The 19421-nt window shown below is 42.8% G+C and overlaps 3 protein-coding genes across 3 annotated transcripts; 2 read left to right on the top strand and 1 right to left on the bottom strand.

The window, feature by feature from the left end:
- Positions 1–142: 142 nt before the first annotated feature.
- On the bottom strand, positions 143–2232 carry LOC126567275 (zinc finger protein Xfin-like). The gene is made up of 2 exons (XM_050223507.1): positions 2101–2232; positions 143–2029 (listed from the first exon to the last, which is right to left on the bottom strand). Exons 1-2 carry the CDS (start codon positions 2230–2232, stop codon positions 143–145), a joined length of 2019 nt encoding a protein of 672 aa, XP_050079464.1.
- A 497-nt stretch (positions 2233–2729) lies between these two features.
- LOC126558944 (dephospho-CoA kinase domain-containing protein) lies at positions 2730–3858 on the top strand. The gene is made up of 4 exons (XM_050215035.1): positions 2730–2857; positions 3138–3432; positions 3502–3635; positions 3692–3858. The coding sequence occupies exons 1-4, from the start codon at positions 2746–2748 to the stop codon at positions 3856–3858; spliced, it is 708 nt and encodes a 235-aa protein (XP_050070992.1). The 5' UTR covers positions 2730–2745.
- Positions 3859–6708: 2850 nt separating this feature from the next.
- On the top strand, positions 6709–18839 carry LOC126559717 (transforming growth factor-beta-induced protein ig-h3). Its single transcript, XM_050215889.1, has 9 exons — positions 6709–6791; positions 8084–8346; positions 9084–9381; positions 14189–14377; positions 14476–14743; positions 14833–15364; positions 17411–18039; positions 18123–18248; positions 18335–18839. The coding sequence occupies exons 1-9, from the start codon at positions 6709–6711 to the stop codon at positions 18836–18838; spliced, it is 2892 nt and encodes a 963-aa protein (XP_050071846.1). The 3' UTR covers position 18839.
- The last annotated feature ends 582 nt before the right edge of the window (positions 18840–19421 follow it).

Raw genomic sequence — 19421 nt, 5'->3', positions numbered from 1 at the left:
ATAAATAGGTAAGTATGTTACGTATCCCCTACGGGCTATACAATCGCATCGAATCAAGATTGATCTTATTCAAATGAACAAAAATATTACACTCGCTGGCCAACTTTTTTCATATTCATATATTGTACTTGTATTTCCTATTTCACAAAACATCATGTTTCTGCTGCTGATGCCGTTTCAAGGAACTTTTACTAACGTAAGAACCATTGCAAATGTTACACATGTATCGTTCTTCACGATGGCTCGCTGCCACGTGATCGTTCAAATGCGATCGTTGCAAGTAGCTCTTACCACACTCGCCACAAACGTAGGTACGTTCCTGTCGGTGCCGCGATCGTTGGTGTTTATTGAGGTGATCTTTAGTAGCAAACAATTCATTGCACTCGGTGCACCGGTACTCCTTCCGCTGGCTGTGCACGTTCCGGATGTGTGCGTGCAGGTTCGAATTCGCTGTAAATCGTTTCTCACAGTATAAACATGCGAACGCTTTCATGCCCGTGTGTCGTTTGAGATGATACTTCAGCCCAGAGGTAGAGCTAAACCGGCGATCGCAAAGCATACAGTAGATGATTTCCTGGTTGGTTGGAAGATCCGATGCTCCAATGTCCAATTGGTGCGCGCGTTCGACCGTTGTCTCTCCTTCCTCTGTGCTTTGTCGCTGGGAAGGATTGTAGAACGGACAACGGTGCTTTTCCAGATTGTGTTTCCGCTGGAAGGTGCGATCACACAGATTGCACGTGAATAAATATCCTCCTTCTTTATCGAGTACCGAGTAATTCAAGGAAGTGCTTTGAACCAGCGAAAGAGCTTCCTCCATTTCGGGAATATTGTTCTCACGAAAGCGTACATTGTCCTTCAGATGTTCTCGCCGATGGGTGCGATAGTTTGATCGACGGGTAAAGCTAGCACCACAATCGTTACACACCAGACTCGGTGCGTCGTGCTCCTCGGCAAGATGAACGGATAAATGTTGCTGCTTTTGAAATCCTCGCTGACACTGTGGACATGCGTACGCGCTCGTTTCTTGTTCCGTATTATTTTCCGCTCCTTGTAGATAGAAATCGTAATCGTCGATTAGATACTCCTCGCCGTTTTCAATGTACTTATTCCAGATCTCGTCATTCTCGAACGCTTCATCGAGGAAATCTTCAAGTACCATCCTTTGATCGATGCGTGGTTCAATTGGTCGAGAAAATTCCTGCTTCTCATTGCCACTCCTAATTAAATGAAAATTTTGTAGAAATAGCTCCTGCTCCTTAACAATCACATCTATTTCGTGTAAATCCAACTCCTTCGAAAATAGAGAATCATTCAAAAGAGTTCCGTAAGCATCCTTTTCATCAACGTTCCCTTCGTCCTCATGATGTTGTTGTTGCAAATGATCCGTTAGCTTTTCATAACTCTCGTAGGTGCAACTATTGGTACCACAGTGGCCACAGAAATAAGGATTCGATTCCTGCTGATGGGTGGCACGTAGATGTCGGTTAAGACACTTCTTTAGCCGTTCCTTTCGGCTGCAAAAGTGACAAACAAACAACCGATCCGGGTGGCTGGTACGCACGTGCTCCAGCACGCTGGTATCGTTTATCCATCCGCTGTTGCAAAAACAGCACACATGGTCCTGGTGATAGCGCATATGATTTGTATAGTTGGTTTTGGTGAGAAACTGCCGTTCGCACATGTGGCAACAGTAAGTTTCCTGTGCTCCATGATAAATTGCACAGTGCTGTAACATGCCACGGTTGGTTTTAAATGACTTTTTGCACATATGACAGTAGTGAAAGTGGCCCTTCGATTTGGGATGCTGTATTTTGGAGTGTTTTTCTAATTCTAGCTGGGAAGGAAAAGAAGCGTCACAGCCGGGACACTGTATGTAGGAGCCGTCCTTAGATAGATCCTTAGTTAGATCAGTGGGTGCATTACTTTCTTTTGACGCTTTAGTTAACAATGTTCCATAGAATTGGTAGCAATATTCTAATCTTTGCAAGCATTTCATGCATATTTCTTCGTTGTGTTTGATGTTCCAACCCTGAAATCAAAATGCTCAATCATTAGACGGATTGCAGTCAAAAAAAAAAAAACAACACTGATGCTGCGTACCTGAGGCAACTGAAAAATATCGATCATATCACGAATTATTACATCTCTTCCCGAGACAACTACACTGCTGTTGAATTCTCTCCAATCGTCGGAAAATTCGTCACACCAACTACACCGTACTACAGGATGCATTTTGATATTCTTCTGCTACAATATAAATGTGATTTTGTTTGTGTCTACATCCCAAGCTTTCAGCTAATCAAGCTGTGCTGTATGGCGACTAATATTAACCACCTTATGGTAAGAAAATGAGTTAATCGTAAAGTTAACCTACGATAATGACGAAGAATAACAACAAACGACGAGTTTGTTTTGTTGATGCTACACCGCTACACACACATACACAAACACCCATCCAGAATGGATCCATTCTGTTTGACAGCTGTCATTCGTGAGGAAGGTTTTGGAAGTACAAGTTGCGTTTTTCCGTGAGCTAATTTTTTCATCAAATGCTTAACGAGTCGGCATTGGCCACATCTTTCTTTTCGCACACGCAAGTGCAGCATTGAATGGTAATCAACCGGATCCTTCGACCCATTGCCCGCCCTAACTAACGCATGGATTTAGTTTTAGCTGCAGCAAGTGGAGCCGCTGCCCAATAATACCCAACACCGTTCAATAGTTACGCGTCAAAACGGTGGTGAAATGTTTCTCGTCGCCCTAACCGGTGGTATCGCTTCAGGCAAGAGCACCGTAACGAAGATATTCCGGGACAATGGTGTGCCGGTCATCGATGCGGACGCTATCGCACGCCAAGGTATGTGCTAACTAGAGATTAGTGTGTGTTTAACACACGGAATGCAACGGACAGATTCAGTTCCGATTTTCAACCCACATTCACCGCGTACAACGGCGTGTGGGGGTTGTTAATGGGCGTTCCGTTTAGCATATTAGTTGCATAAGCGAATAGCCGTTCCATTCTCCCGTCCCACGTTTTGTCAAACAATTATTATCGTACATCCTGACCAGCATAGTTTTCACTACCGAAAACCGGGGATGGTTTCTTCTTTTATTTCATTCGTTCCATTCTGTTTTAGTCGTTGAACCGGGTCGACCAGCATGGCATAAAATTAAGGCCACCTTTGGCGAGGAAATCTTCCACGCTGACAGTGGTGAGCTGAACCGGGAAGCCCTCGGACGTATTATATTCGATGATGTAGAGAAACGCAGACTTTTGAACGAAATCACACATCCAGAGATTCATCGGACTATCTACAAGGAGGTGATCAAATGTTTCTTTCTTGGGCACAGCTTCGTTGTGCTCGATCTACCGCTGTTGTTCGAAATACGCGTTATGCTGAACTACATACATAAAATCATTACCGTCACTTGGTGAGTGACGCGAGGCGAGTTCGGAACCCCGGGGAAAGATTTGCTCAATTTTTGTTCCAATCTTTATAGCGAGGAAGATATTCAAGTCACACGGCTGATGGATCGCAGTCAATATACGGAGGCAGAGGCGAAAAAGCGCATTAAAGCACAGATGCCACTGGAGCTCAAGTGCGAACAATCACACTTTGTCATAGAAAACTCAGGTATGCGTGACGATTGTGTATAGGTAGCATGATTATATAGGAATGTTGTTTTGCAGGAACGCTTCGGGACACTGAGGAGCAAACGCTCAAAATACTGGCCATTCTGCAAGATAGCAATCAGCATTGGAAAATTCGGGGCGTCATCTTTGCTACGGCGGCCTTGCTCGTTTCCAGCATTGCATGGTTGCTAAACTACAAATACAAATGGTTTAGCTCAAACTAATTGCCTCAGTGTGTGAGCCTTGCAATCAAACTTCTCTCTTCTTAGTATCCACGGTTTTTTTTTCATAAGGTGTACGTTTCCTTTACACAATTTTGTAGTTTTTTGTCACACGATTTGTTGTCTTTTGTCCCACCATTTGTCGTTATCGTTGTATTCTTTCTTACCTGTTGACGTGTTGTTCGTTTTCGTGTTTGTTTTTCCTACTTTCACAAACATCACTTTTTTGTGCGGTCCTCCTCGGGTGCGTCGTGTAAATAGTCAGCGCCTCAAGATGTACAGAAATTTAACTAATTCAATGCAATAGTCTAAGAAGATATAAAGACGAAATAGCACTTGCAAAGCGAATAGTAGTGAAGAACTGAAATCTATTGTGTTCGTGTGCACGGGTACATGGTGTGGTGTCATGCGTGTGTAATGCAAGCAAAAACAAAAAAAGCACGCTTTTCCTTTTTGTATCGTTCTAGACGATCATGATAAGAAATATAGAAAAAAGTAAGTGTAAAAGAATAAAGTTGCAGTTGCGGAGGTATATTATTATGCTGTTATGCTTCTCCCTAATACAAAGAAAGAAATTTGTTAAAAAGCTGTCTAATAACTATGCGCTAACCGTTGGGTCAATGAGCAAGCATCCCTATGACCGCCATCTCTACCCAGGCAGCCGATACAGTTTGTATGGAGAATAAAACATTTTCATTTCAATGCTTACTTGCTTAGTTGAAGTCGTTATATTTAGGTGTAATTTGACATCATTATCCAATTTTGGATGGTGGATCTATAAACTAGTGACATAACTAGGAACGCGATTAGATATGCTATGTCTAATAGCGTCTAATCAATAAGAGTAACATTTGTTTTATTAGTCAGACAACATAAAATTATTTAAATTAAACTAAGTTATTGGGTAGCATTTTTGAAAATTACAAACATTTCATCTTCGTGTCCTATCGGTTCCGCAAAGGCAGGATCGTCGTGTCTTCTGTTTTGTTTTCTGTTTCATAAGTGAATAACATTATAATGTGGTGGGGAAGAAGAATTGCATTCACGGTCGCCATGAGGTGAGGAAGAAGAAACTCAGATTTATAATATTGACGAGAACGGAACAACGTGATTGCTAGCTGTGCGAACCTATATTTTTCTTTTATTTGACTGTTCAGGCAGTCTGACGATTCTAGATGAGAATCTTGATTACTGGAACGTTGGAGATATCGAGGCCTTACCTTTGGCAGAGAGACTCTCGATGGTCATCGGCTGGGCAATTCGGCCAGGCGATTTTGATTATTCAGAAGAAATATCCCTTACAGACATATTGGAAGTTTGAGGCCTGGAGGTACCTTGGGTAGGGGGACACTCAAACCTCTAGAAAAAATGCTACATAACGCTTGTTGTATGCGAGGTAATGTATTCTCTAGTGAGATGTTTACTAGATATGCTACAATAATTCACTTTTATGGCTCGGCGTCAGAAAAGAAATGTCGTCTAGTATTTTCCGTATAAATGACGGACTTCAATATATGACTAGAATCATTAAATTTGGGTTCCTGTTCGGAATTCTGAATGATTTTGAAAATATCCAATTTTTCTAAACTAAAACCACTACTAAGCGTTTGAAATTAGCTTATATTATATGAAGCATCATTAGATTATACATATAAATATAGAGTAAGTAATAGGTAAATATTAACTACTACACGAATTCTATTTTTATCCACAAAATAATAATTTAGTAATATCTTGTCGCAATACAAAATACGAAAATAAAAATCTGAAACGTTATTTAACGTTAACGGTTCAATAGCTTCTGCTGCTATTAGTGTTAAAATCTGTGCTAACTTCAATAGCCACTTGCTATCATAATGCTATAAATTAGTTTCTTGTTGCATGCTCTTGCTAACTCGTGCTATCTATGATAGCGGATTTGCGTTCACCGTATGTAGAATCGTGCTGGTGGTTGAATGGGATCCAATTTGTTTGTAAGCATAAATGACCGAACGATTGCGATGCATTTTCTCAACATTACCGTAACGAATATTCTTCAAAATCAAGCCCCTATTATCTGCGAGTGCGAGATCTTTTTTTCCTTGTTGTGTCGTCCAAAGAAGCACAACACCTGACGACGCTCACACCCTACATATTTTTCTTTTTAACGACTAAAGCGCTTTTTTTAACAACTAAAGAACAACAACGCGTCGCGGAGAAAGGTGATCGTGATCGCGAAACGTCGTAAACGGAAGATGAAATTTCCAGAAAAATAATTCTCGCTTCTTTTCTTTTCCGCTTCCCCTTTCCCGTCGCACGGATCATGATCGCTTGCAAATGTCTTTACGCACTGCTCCAGCCTTCCTTACATACTATGCTCGTCGATTTCGCGATCGTGCGCACCCCTTTTTCCGCTTGCCCGCGCATTCCGCAACTTAATAATAATAATAACATCTGTTTAGTGTTTATCTACCACCACACCACACGGGCTTGCACTCACGACCACAACGAAAAGCTCCATCCCGCTATACACACGCGCGTACGCCGGTTTCCCGGTACGATGTACATACAATACCGTCGGGACAGCATCGGTTCGGCTCTTCGTACATGGCAGTACAGTTATGGTAGTGGTGGCGTTCGGGAACTTATAAATACAGGTGCACCGGCAAGATCAGTTGTTTGTTTCGTGGAAACCGTACCGTTGTGCGGATCAAGTGCTTGCAAGGAGAAAACTCTCCTGTAGTGAAGTTGCCTGCTCTCTAGGCATTGTTTCAAAGTGCGTGCTTGCGTGTTTGGTCAAATTGTTCTAATAGCCCTGCGGAAAGTGAACAGTGCAAGGGAGGGATAGAGTGAGAAACAAAAAGATTCAGAGGGATGGAACGCCGCTTGCGAACGAATTGGGGTTCTTACGCCCTACTGCTGCTTGCTTTAGTAGCCACTTCGGTAACCTGTTTCGAGTAATGATCTTTTTATTCCTTTTTGTTGTTCATTGCTATCCTACATTGTACCGTTAGTTCCCTGCTGTGTGTGTTCCCTTTCCTTAGTGGACAATCCTTTAGTGCTTTCACCTTTCTCCGGTCGATCGTCCTTTTCACATACAGTCTATTGTGTGTGTATTGGTCGTCATCGTTTTCACCAGCACTTGTGAAGCAACTTGTTTTAAACTATAGAATTGACGATTGTTTTAATTGCTATAGAGTTAGCTGCCGTCGATCGTGATCTGGTGTCACAAAGCCACTGTGCCCTGTGGTGCATAAATCTTGCCTCAGATTTAATTATCGTTACTCCACACCGTTCGTCTCTACATCCCGCATTAGTGTTTTGTGCCGAACGATCATCATACCCTCCACCAGTGACCGGAAGATGGCACACATTAGCAAGGGATTTCTAGAAGTTTCTGATTCCCGTTTCGCCGCAGTTGGCTGACGTGCACAGTGCGGAGAAATGGAGGATTATTTTTATTGTTTCTTTTGTTCAATTGCCACTTGGTGCGCGGCAACAAGTGTGTCACACACCACAGTCATGCATCAACCGTCGAAATGTTGGAAGGTTGATTATTAAATAATGACGTTCATTCCCTCCGGGGTTGGTCAGAATAGAACGAGCGGAGATTATGATCAACACATTGTCAACCATCGAGCACGATCGCACACACCTTATTTGAAGGTTGAGGGAGAATTTCACCCAACCAGTTTTATCAGTAATGAATCGTCCCATACACCAGATACTAGTTTCTTTCTCTAAACAAGCACTCCCTAGTATATTAAACGATTAACAACACAATAATTTATTGCTAACCTTTCATCCTATTCCTACTAATCGTTAACACTTACAGTAACATTACAACCCACTTTCATTGCCAATACTTTCCATTTTTATATGTCCACTGTACCCGACCGCACTGTGTAACCCGTCTTCCGGAGGGTCCGTGTGTGTGCTCTCGTTATCAATTGTTAAATTTTTAAAATGGTTTCGGTTTTTTTTTGTTTTCGTTTCATTTAACCAACACCGACAATTACTACCTCCTACACCAACGTACGCTATCCGTTGTTATTACCTTAAACACGAAATCATCAATAACACGGTGTTTGTGTGTTTGGATGGGTTCGGAAACAATAATGATCATAATGAAACCCATGCGCGCTCGCTCGGCACACAAAATCAAATAAACTTTCACACAAACACATGGGTGGTTGTTTTTGGTTTGTTGGGCTGTGGACTTTTACCCTCGTAACTACCAACAAAACAGTAGAACGCTCGGTGATGAAGTCATCCGGCTAGCGGGGTCCCTCGGTGAGGATGTGGCCGACTGGCCGACACAGTTTCACGAACCCTCCGCTGTCTCCGCTGCCGATGTGAATCCTTTCCTCTGGATGCTGCACCATTTAGATGAGCCTGCTGACCGTATCGATACACATCACTATTCTAGGCTACCGGAGGCGGTCGGTGCATTTGGCGGATCGGATCAGCGGGAAACCGCCACGATCGGTGGCCAGGATCGTGAGTCATTGGGTGAGTTAAAACAAAATTTGACCCCCTTCATAACGAGTTAGCCCTTTTCATACACTTTTCGCATAAGGTTAAGAAATTCGCTGCCAATAATTTCCTTAATTTGCCCAATAATTATTTAATATAATAAATAATCCTTGATATGTATAATACATTATCTAAGGTCAAGGAATGACTTCTATTCACTTAAACTGGTATGGTTTGCATAGAGGCATAGACAAAAAAATCCTCAAGGAAAAGCTCTGCTCTCTAGCAGGCCTATTATAGTAAATCTTTGTTTTTCTACAGTAAGGACTCTCTTTCGTAGTAATAGTAACATTAAAGATAAACAAAAAATCACCTTTATTGCAAATATAAAATATTTACCTTTTCCCAATACCATACGGAACATTTGTGAATTATGGTATAATAATGCACCTCATGGAAAACCCAGTAAACAGAATTCTCATCATTTGCTGTTTCTTTTCATCAATTATTTCATTTTGCACACATTACTTATGAAAGAATGAAATTTGATTGTGCAACTCTCATGCACAATCGAATGATTTGTAGAGGTTAATGTCGGTGTTCATAAATATAAAAACTGAAGATCGTTGGCCGTGCTGTGTTGTTTACACGTCAAAAGTGTCTGTATGAGTTCATAAATTAGCTGTTGTGCCCTCACGATAGAGATCCCATCGGCCGTGTCATGCCTCCTCCCATGCATCGATCATTGATCAGTGTTCTCATGCCATTTCCAGAATCGGACGCAGAAACGTTTGTCGATGAGCTGGGCTCGAATCCGGACGAACGACAACCACCATCGTCTGTGCATCGACCCGGACTGACACCCCCGTATCGTCCTCCCGCTGCCAGTCAACATCCCGATGTGGAAACGTTGAACGATAACCGTCGGCCACCGTTCGATACGAGCTCACTGTTCCAACATCACTTCAATACGTTCTTCAATACGCCGCTCGAGACGGGCTTCTTCGGTGCGGGCGGACTGCCAGGCTTTGGCTTCTTTGACACCCATGCCAACCGTCCTTGGTGGAAAGGGTAAGTGTTCATCCGGGGGTGTGTGTGTGTGTGTGTGTGGTGACATCACCACTGATCGTATCTCTTTCTCACTGGCAAAATAATTGCAAATTTAATAGAACATAGAGAGAAAATGGGAAATGTGGGGGAGGGGTGGGGAAGTGGTAATGTGGTACAAAATTGTCGCTTGGTTAGTAAAGCACACTGTTAATCGGGGAATAATGCACTAATAATTTGCATCTGTTGGTGGAGGAAGAAAGGCGACATGTGTGCGCAACTGCGCTGCAACATGTCTCGGTCGAAAAACTTTCATTCGGGCAACATGAAACGATCAAACGATCTTTTACAGTTGTCTCGCGAGGTGTTTGATCAACGACGTTCAACCCCTCGAACGGTGGTGTGTGTCGTTCATCATGGTGCATGATGAGAGACCGCTTTTACATATTCTTTTCTACTTAGTTTTGCTAGAACCGCCTGCTACTTGTTTAAGATCAGCTCCGGGAACAGAATTCCATGAAGCTTGTTTGCGTACAGGGCGCAAAATCAATATGCATAGAGGAAAGAAGCATCGTTCGGGCTGTTTGCTTTTGTCGATGATTGTTTGAAAGATAAATAGTAGAGGAAGATGGATTTGCATTCGAAAGATGAGAGAAAAGACGACGTTTCGCTTTCTAAAAACCTCCGTCTCGTTTTTCAAAGGAGAACAGCGGATAGAAAGCGTCGAGAAGTTGAGTTGTATATGCAATTGAAAGTCATTAAGGAAAAAAGGGTCCAAAAGTCAAAAGTACAGAATAGTGTTCTTTTCTGTCGGTGTGATTTTAAATCTCACAATTCGGATTGCAATAATAAATGAGTCTTGTCTAGACTGACCCACATTTTCAGGTACGTCTTAACCGGGGTAGCCGAGAAATAGAAAGTGATCTTACAACGGAGCTCTAAATCCTAACGTTCATTATGTGTTCAGTTCCTCAGGCCTGATAGCCGGATGTAGTGTGTAGGGTCACCAACGGCACCGAATGTCTACCCTGGTGGGAATTTGACTTGTTTTGTCGCCCTCCCCCGGAACAATATCACCTCGAAATAGCTATTTGCGTTTAACCACCTTCGCCGATTTTGGAGTTAATTTTTCGAGAAGAAATGAAATTCGCCCATTCCCTCTTTGCTCAAGCATTCGGGTATAGATAGACTCGAGATTTCAAGTTTGAATTAAATCAATTTTGGTACACACCTCTCCACGAACCTATTGTGCGTTTGGACTTCCGCTCGTACCGCACTCGTGAGAAGGTCGTGTTGTTTCGTGGGATATGTAAGTAAAATAATCTTTTTTCGAGTGATTTTGTTCCTACCGCTTGCTTGGTGTGAAATTTATTTGTACACATACACATTGTTGTGTTCCGATGAAGGAGGGGGGGGGGGGGGGGAATTAGGCAGCAGTTGTCGATACCTGTAAGAGTGCACACATAAATGTGTCCGATGCCGGTTCGGTGTGCCCATGTTTATGGAGACCGAGGTAATTAGCTCCATTGCATATGCTCTACAGCATGTGTGGGTGCATACACTGTTCCGTCCCCAATCTTTCACAAACATTGCGTGTAAAGTACAGACTCTGGGGACGATAAAATCGGGGGTGGTGTGTTGTAACTGTACTGCTGCTACTGTTGTTGCGCCTAAACATGTCGATTTATTATTTCACACCTGCATTGCTCTTCCAACAGTAATAGCCGCGATCACATCATTATGATGTGCAAACGTTTAATATAGTCTGATAGTGCTAGCGAATGAAGCGAACGCTTTCGAATGCATTTGGGACCGATACATTCAACGAGCTCTTCTCTACTCATTGAGGGAACATTTTAACCATTTTGGAGGGAAGGATTACGATAGGTTTCAGTGATCGCCCGACTGGCGATCGTTCTTTATATCAGATATTTTATGTGCAGTTAAAATTTGATAGCAGTATTAGATATCAGTTTAGCTAGTATCAGATCACAGTCTAAACTTTCCAAACGTTATCCCTGAGCAAGAAACACTGAAGGACTTCTTTATGACAGAATGCAACTGATTCTCAGTTTTAGAAACCATAGAAACTAACCAGAGGCAGACGAAGCTTGCGAAAAATATTTTTCCGTTAGTGAAGATCATCTCAGCGGTGGTCAATAGATTTTTTATGCAATCTTCTGTCTTAGGATCTTCTCAGACATAAACAAAGTAATGGGGCAGAGGGTGGGAAAGTTTTTTTTTTTTTTTTGAAAAGAGAGGTTGTCGAAATTATTGATTTTTTTCAATTTATCTATTTTGTGAAGCGTTCTAAATAGAGTATTTAGAACAAACAGGCTGTACTGTACATTAAAAACTAGGTGCTAGCTACACTGTATACCTACCGGGTGCAGCCTGCAGTGCGAGCCTAAATTTTAGACATAATCAGTCTAATCCCGACACGGGCATTCCTAATCCCTTCAAAAAGTTCGAGAGAGTTTAGGCTTGCGATTACAGGCTCCCTTTAACTAGATTGTACCTGTAGGTTGTACAACCGGACTTGTATGTGTAGGACGAAAAAATTAAGATAAATTGACAATTTAAAACAATTTAATACCTGCTTCTGTCGCGTAAAGAAAGACACCAAGGATTTGTGATTTTTTTCCCTGATTCTTATTTCCATTTTTTTTCATCAGGTTCTTTCAGTTCTTCTTCTTCTTATTGGTTTAACGACTTGTAAGGTCATGTCGGTCATCGAAATGATTTTCTAGACTGCCGATACCACGTAATTGGTTAGTCAATCCTCACTACGGGGGGACGGTCCGGATAGGATTTGAACCCCGGTCCTGCCGTTTGAAGACCGGCGCCACCGAGCTCCCCGCTTGTTTCAGTAATTTGAACTAAATGTGATATGATTAGCTTCAAATAGTTACCATTTAATTGAAATATTCAAACAGTATTAATGAATTCAGCTCTTAATTCTGTTTGTTAATTTTTGGAAAAGGAAAACAAGTAAACTATACGATTCGAAACAAATTCTCACAACTGTTGGCGCATCGTCCTGCCGTTGCAATGAATGAAAGGTTAATAAAATTCAACAGCTTTTCCGCACTATGATGGATAAATTATCACTACATCCCCATTGCCACGGACCATTTTCACCACGCACCGCCTCCGGGGTTTTTTCGTTTCTTCATGTGCAAATCACGTTGACCGCAGGGGAAGAAATCTTCAAGTATTCTCCTCTACATCTTTTTGGTCCGAATTAGCATCACGATGGTTGGTTGTCTCTCGATGTACAAAACACCCCATGGTTCTGTGATCGAGGTCGCAGTTTTGTCGCTCCAAACGTGGATGACATCGTCGGTTTTGCGTTCTTCTTGATGATCGCTTATCATTTGCCTTTGCCTCTGTCTGCCTGAGTTTGCTACAACTGGCCTAACTGAGTGGTGGTCTAACGATTTAACGCTTATTCCCTGTTGTCCACGGAGAGAGGGGGAGTGGAAGGGTGTATTCCATGGTGCACCACACGACCCACGACCCCAGAGCGTGCTGTTGCGTCCTCCAAAGATGCTCATAATCGTATTCGCGACGCAAATGCAGACTGACGATGATTTACGGCGAGAATTGGCTGAATTTCATTAGTTTTAATGCAATGTCCGTGAATTATTCACACAAGAGAGAGATCATCCACAGGAGAGTGTCGCGCGCTGCAGTTATTGTTTGCGCTCCGGTCACAATCTGATGTTACCGAGCTTTGATGTTCGAGATTTTTTTTCGTACAGGAACTGCTTTACTCATTGTTTTTATTCGTTTCATGATGCTTTTCAAAGAATTTCAAAGAAGAATCAAGGGTTTGTTTATTGAACAATGAATGGGGTTGTCTGGGAATGCAATATAATTTAGATCAATGTGTTCTCAGTTTTTGCCATTGGTCAATAAAATCATCAGAACGTTCGCTGGTGGCTAATCAGCCTTGAAATTTTTGTAGCGCATAAGTCCTGTGTCGATTTGAATTAGTTTGGCTCATCGGATTTGTTGTTCTAAAAGCTTTACCAAGACTTACCGCAAAACTGGCTATTGAATTTCTGACCTCAAAGCACGACTTTTCAAGTCGACACAAACTGCTGCAGTATGTTTATCGTTCGGTTGGCAATGAAAATGGTTAGATATTTTCCCACGATAAAAGTGGCCGAGGTTTTGTTTGGTTGGTAGAGTTTGCAAATGGATAATCCATTCGTTGTGCGTTTTCGTTTTTTTTTTTTGCGGCAGAGCTTTCCTATTCTGTTTGCGAATCAAACAGATAAATGTTCTGTGGAATCGAATCATATGCAGTGTGAACTAATTAGAGTGGTTCTGCAACAACCGTCTCATTAGTTATGTAAATAAATCAACAATAATAAAACGCGGTGTCGAGGAAAATGAAATAAAAAATAATAAATAATGCTGTGCAGTTTTCTACAAAGGTCAGAAGAAAGTGTTGAAGTTCTGTGTACGCTTATTTAGCAAAACGGGTAAAAGCTTACGCTAGTGAATCACGTTCTCTAGTGATAGTAGCGGTGCTTTTGCTTTGTTAGACAAGAAACTACGTGTTTTTTTCGTGGTCTAGCAATGAAGATAAGTGGAGGACAGTTGCATAAACGAATGTTAAAAAAATATTGGACAAAGCAAATAAAAGGGGTCCGCCCTATTGACAAAATTGCCTGAATAACCACTACTAAGGTTCTGTTCAATACAAATTTGCCTTGGGGTAGTGCCTTAGTAGGCGGATTTATATCGATTTTGTCAATAGGGTTCTCCATTTTTAGAGAAAATTAAAGTGTAATTTTGCCGTTTTTTTATTTATTTATAGAGAAAACGTTTGTACCGAGCGCGAAGAAAAGGAGGAAGATATTGCCTCGTCCGACAATGAGGAAGTTTCGGTCAACGGTGGCTCCAATGGCGGAAGCAGCAGCAGCTTCGGTTTCCATGGTTTCAGCACATTCAATTTGAACGTTCAATCATGTGCTGAAAAGCAGCATAAATATGTTTGCACTTCGATGTAAGCAACCTTACCGATAGATACGGCTAAGAATCGGTGGATTCAAATAGTGTTTCCAAAATTTAATTTTTAATTCCCTTTTCTACTCTAAAACACAGCAAAAATGTTAACGGACGCAAACGTACAGAAAAGATTACACGCCAATGCTGTCACGGATTCGGTCGACCGCGCAGTGGACCACCGAACGCCCATTGTCAAAAGCTGGACCTGTACTCTATGGAGGAAACGGTCGAGCGGCTCGGTGCAAAAGAATTCATCTCCACGCTAAAGAAGAGCGGTCTGGAAGCTACGCTGGAGAACGATGTGACGCTATTTGTTGTACCGGACAATGCCTACACTAACTTCGCTGAACAGATGTGGGAAAATGTTAGTATAGAAGAAGTGCCAAATCCGGGTTTTCCATGTTTTGATGAAGGTTAATTTTGTGTGTTTTTTGCGGTTTTATTTCTCCTCAGAACCTGGTTGCCTTTGATCCGACGGCACGTGCCAAACGGGCGATCGATTTCGCCAGCATGACCGCCCGGGACATGATACTGGGCCACACGGTGAACGGATCGTACTACATCGAGGATATAAGCAACGAGCAGCTGCTCAAGACGGATCTGCCCGGAACTAACATTCGCATCAACATCTACCCCCGGGGCCCAACGTCCTCGGCACGTGATCAGTCGTACACAGAGCATCCGTACCGCTACACGGCCAATTGTGCACCGCTGCTGAAATTGAACCGTGTTGCCGATAGGGGCATTGTGCACGTCGTCGATCGGGTGCTGGTACCGGCCCGCAATACACTTATGGACATCATTGAGGCTCGCGACGACATGACGCTTATGCGCACATTCCTGGAGATGACCGGGCTGGACAAAATGTTACGCGAACAGGGTGACGACAAGCACTTCACCATCTTTGCTCCGAACGATGATGCTTTCCTGAAGCTGGATAAAGACATCCGGCGCAAACTGAAGGCAGGCAATGGATGTGCCATGAGTAAGTAGTTTTTTTGTTGTGCCAAATTTAGAAATTTTTTCGCAAACTCAAGTATTCTCAACCCGATGAAAAAATCTCAATCCATAGTTTACACTTCGATGAGTAATGACTTTGCTGTGGTGCGTGTAGGATTCTTAGTCTACAACCTAGCAAGTTTCTCAAGTTGTTAAAATCATCTGTGTCGTCTTTCACGGTAAGCATTGTGTGCATTGTGTACTGACTGTTCTTGCGGTACGTGATCAGAATGACCACGGAAAGGAAACGACGGTGTCGAGTCATTCTGACACGGGCATGATAATGGGTTGATGGTTCAATGCTTTGAATAGGGACACAATACCCAGCTGTGGTACGTTAGAATCTGTGACCGATGGACAATTGTTACCAATTGCATCAATCATTCATACCAGGTACAGAACCGTATCCGATCGTCAATGGTAGCTTTCGTTTACCCAGTTGGGATAAAAATATGACTAGTTAAAGCTAATGGAGCTGATCAAGTGATCAAGAACGATCTGTACTACTAAAATAGAGCCCAACTTAGGTTAGATTAGCTGATGCAACACAATACATCCATCTTTGCGTTGGATAGAAAGGAGTTGTTAATTAAAAAATGCGATAATTAGACAGCTATTCGATTTTCTTTTACAACAAGATCATCCAAATTTTTTTACCAGAGGCTCAGATGTGATGTAAAATTTATATCTGACGATAAATAACCATCTCCACCGAGCATGCCCGGGATAAGGCAAAAACAGGGAGGAAATGCCCCATTCATCTAGTTCATACACATACTCATCACATGCGGTGTTGAAAATACGGCGCAAGCCGTCATACTTAACAAAATATCATATTTTCATGATTTTTATATTTTTAAGTGTTTTTTTCACGAATTGAAATTGTTCAATTTTATACAACAATTTCCAATTATAGATAGGGGACACTAGGGTCCGATCTACGTACCCTACTCTATGAAGCACGACCGGAGAGGGAAGCATATTAACACAGTCATTAACAAACTGCTGGAAGAGCAGGCGTATCAACGAATAAGTTAGCAAAGGATTCCTGAGTTCTGATTTTGTAAGTTCTACCATGAAGATAAGAACGTTACCAAGTCAGAACAGGACTCCCCAGGCCGATTCTATCTAGTTTCGCAAGCAAAAATCTATCGGTTGTTGCTTCAAAGTCAGTATAGACAGTATCTAATTGACGGACTATGGACATATTCTCAAACGCTGCGAGACACAAGGGGGACATAAGGCTAGACGAGGAAGGACGTTTCGGCATAAACCCATGCTGATGAGGAGAAACGTAACAGCAGGGACCTAGAAGGAACGAACGTTTAAAAATTCGACTCACAGGGGAGGGGATACTATCGGGTTCGGGAAATAACATTGCTCACCGGGAGTATACGCCGACACATCATTCAGGGAAAGAATTAATATGGGCTTTGCAGTAATGCCAGAATGTTCTCGGATAGGAAGAGAAATGATCTTAAGTCAACTTTTCGTTAAACACGATTGCCGTATATTTGTAAAGGCGGATTAAATAACATGGATTACTGTTGCGACGGTATAAACGGGAAATAGGGGGGCAACATAAAGCGATCCCATATGTAGAATTACCCCCCCCCCCCCCAACCCCCAACGATAGCGTTCAATTTCCACCAACTTTGGTGCTTATGAAAACGTTTACTGCGTAGCACGTGCTCTAGAGAGAGCTTATCGGGACAATTGTTCGAGTCTTCTGTATTATATGGTTTTTTGAACGATCAATCGATGGCTTACGGTAGAACAAAGAAGGTGAATTGCATATCTATAAAACGGTCACGGATGTAATAGTAGCGTTTTTGTTTTTCAATTTAACTGTGCAATTTGGCATTCAAATTACAAGTACGCGAATGCTTTTCGTAGTGTGATGTTCCTCAAATTTGGTATTGTCATTTTAAATCGCAATTGGTTTTATCGTTTCTCCATTCAATGCGTTAGCACCTGCGCCGCTAATCTTCCTTTCCCCATCTGCTCTTTCTCGTTCCCAATTCATCGATAGACATTCTCAAGAACCATATACTGGACATAACATTCTGCTCACTCGCGGCCGTTAATGGCGTGAAGACGTCCACGTACAACATGCTGAACGAGAAGCTCGAGTTCGAATACGCCATGGTGGGCAAGACGCGTGCACCGATGGTGGTGACCGGTGACATTGTTGAAACGGGCGAAACGATCGAGGACGAAGGCAAAAAGACACAACGTATCCGCATTAACGGGCAGGCAACGATTGAGGAAAGTGATGTGATCGCTAGCAATGGCGTGCTGCACGTGATTGACAGCGTTCTGCCAACCGAAAGCGGTATGCCGATTTCGAACACGCTGGCCAATCACAATTTAACCATATTCAAGCAACTGCTCACCGACGCTGGTCTGGAGGAGGAGTTTGATGCCATGTCCAACCGGACGTTCTTCATACCGACCGACCAAGCGTTTGAGCAAACGGAAGCAGGACGTTACTGGATCCGGCAGCTAAAGGAGCATCCGGAAAGTTTGCGCGGAAACAGCGCACTGAAGGAGTTCCTCGAGTATCACGTGGCGGAACCGCTGATCAAAACCTGTGCCCTGGAGGAGACAAGCGTCCCGACAAAAGCTGGTCAAAACGTTCGCGTTAATCTGTACACTACGGTAAGCGAGGAGGGCAGAGGTGAACCCACCACTACCTAGGGCTGATAATCAATCTCATTCTTTTTGCCATTTGCACTTTGCAGAATCCCGTATTCACGACGGTTATGAATCGTGCAACTGTCAACTGTGCTCGGCTGGTACGCTTCGACGAGGAAACTTGTGGATCGGTGGTGCACGAAATCGATAAAGTGTTGGATGTCCCCAAGATGGTAAGTTGATTGCCAGCCGGTAGCGGCCCTCCCCCCTCAATTCCATTAGCTAATATAGAGGGCGCCATATTGTTTCGGATTTTCAGAATTTGATGGATGCTCTTAGTGCCAACCCAGAGTACAGCATGTTCCAGCGCTTGGTGAGTCTGACCAATCTGACCGAGATGCTAACGTCTCCCGATGCCGGGTTGACGGTGCTAGTGCCAAAGAATGACGTATTCCTCGAGGTAGACTCGTGGTATCAGGCAACGCTGCAAAACCAGGACGAGCTGGAACGCATCATTCGCGCCCATATCCTGCCAAACGTGATCTGCTGTACCGGAATCGTACCTTCTGAATGGCCGTTCGTGCGCACCACCGAAACGATCAGCGGACAGCAGTTGAAGCTGAACCGTAACCGTCGACCACAGGTACAGAATGCCGGTATTACCAAGTGCGATGTGGTGGCCCGCAATGGTATCATTCATGAGATTAACGATGTGATCAACGTGCAGCCACAGCGTGCCACCGACGCGGTGGGTGCTAGTTCTGGCAATCCGTTCGAAAGCTTCGGTAGCTTGGCACGTCCGCTTCCTTTCTGGTTTAAGTGAGGGCAAGGTGTTTAGCGCGTTGCATTTCAGTTTATGATTTTGGGATTAGTCTCTCCCCTTACTTAGAGGGAGTACGGGGCTCGAATTTATAGCAGAATCATATGGTAACCAGAACCAACAAATGTTGTAACAATGTATGCTGTTGGGCTCGTTAGTTATTTGAACGAGTACTAGAGAGCGAAAGAGAAAACTCCCGGACCGAGGAGGAGGCAATAGTTTTACAGTATCTCTAACATTATTGTATTTATACAACGAGAAATAAACAACTTATGGTGTTTAGCCCTTTATACAAATGAATAGGTTATTATATTTCAGTATGTTATTTTCGATATAGATCTTCCTCGACAATGATGGTAAGAATTGAACAGCACTTAAAAAAAGCCCTTTCTTAATTCTTTCATGCTGAATGAACCCAATCGGCCAGTGAAGAGAGTAGCACTCTCGTTGACAGTAGTTGTCAACGAAAGAGTTGCTATCATTCTCTCTCTTCTTTCCTGACCGGCCCGAACGACAGACGTATTTAGTGTGGTCCCGTTTATTAACTTATATATGTTTTAATTGTACTCATGTTGTTTTAGATTAT

Source organism: Anopheles maculipalpis, chromosome 2RL (assembly GCF_943734695.1).
Source record: "Anopheles maculipalpis chromosome 2RL, idAnoMacuDA_375_x, whole genome shotgun sequence".
Lineage (NCBI taxonomy): Eukaryota > Metazoa > Arthropoda > Insecta > Diptera > Culicidae > Anopheles > Anopheles maculipalpis.
The sequence above is the reverse complement of the archived record's forward strand: the minus strand, read 5'-3'. Positions and strand labels throughout refer to the sequence as shown.

What these genes read in the sequence shown, in the direction of transcription:
- LOC126567275 (XM_050223507.1), bottom strand. Translation starts at nt 2,232, where the DNA reads ATGCATCCTGTAGTACGGTGTAGTTGGTGTGACGAATTTTCCGACGAT. An exon ending in ATATTTTTCAGTTGCCTCAG is followed by an intron (nt 2,030 to 2,100) that starts GTACGCAGCATC and finishes TTTTGATTTCAG; the next exon opens with GGTTGGAACATCAAACACAA.
- LOC126558944 (XM_050215035.1), top strand. Translation starts at nt 2,746, where the DNA reads ATGTTTCTCGTCGCCCTAACCGGTGGTATCGCTTCAGGCAAGAGCACC. An exon ending in AAAATCATTACCGTCACTTG is followed by an intron (nt 3,433 to 3,501) that starts GTGAGTGACGCG and finishes CAATCTTTATAG; the next exon opens with CGAGGAAGATATTCAAGTCA. An exon ending in CTTTGTCATAGAAAACTCAG is followed by an intron (nt 3,636 to 3,691) that starts GTATGCGTGACG and finishes GTTGTTTTGCAG; the next exon opens with GAACGCTTCGGGACACTGAG.
- LOC126559717 (XM_050215889.1), top strand. Translation starts at nt 6,709, where the DNA reads ATGGAACGCCGCTTGCGAACGAATTGGGGTTCTTACGCCCTACTGCTG. An exon ending in AAATATGTTTGCACTTCGAT is followed by an intron (nt 14,378 to 14,475) that starts GTAAGCAACCTT and finishes TCTAAAACACAG; the next exon opens with CAAAAATGTTAACGGACGCA. An exon ending in AGGCAATGGATGTGCCATGA is followed by an intron (nt 15,365 to 17,410) that starts GTAAGTAGTTTT and finishes ATTCATCGATAG; the next exon opens with ACATTCTCAAGAACCATATA.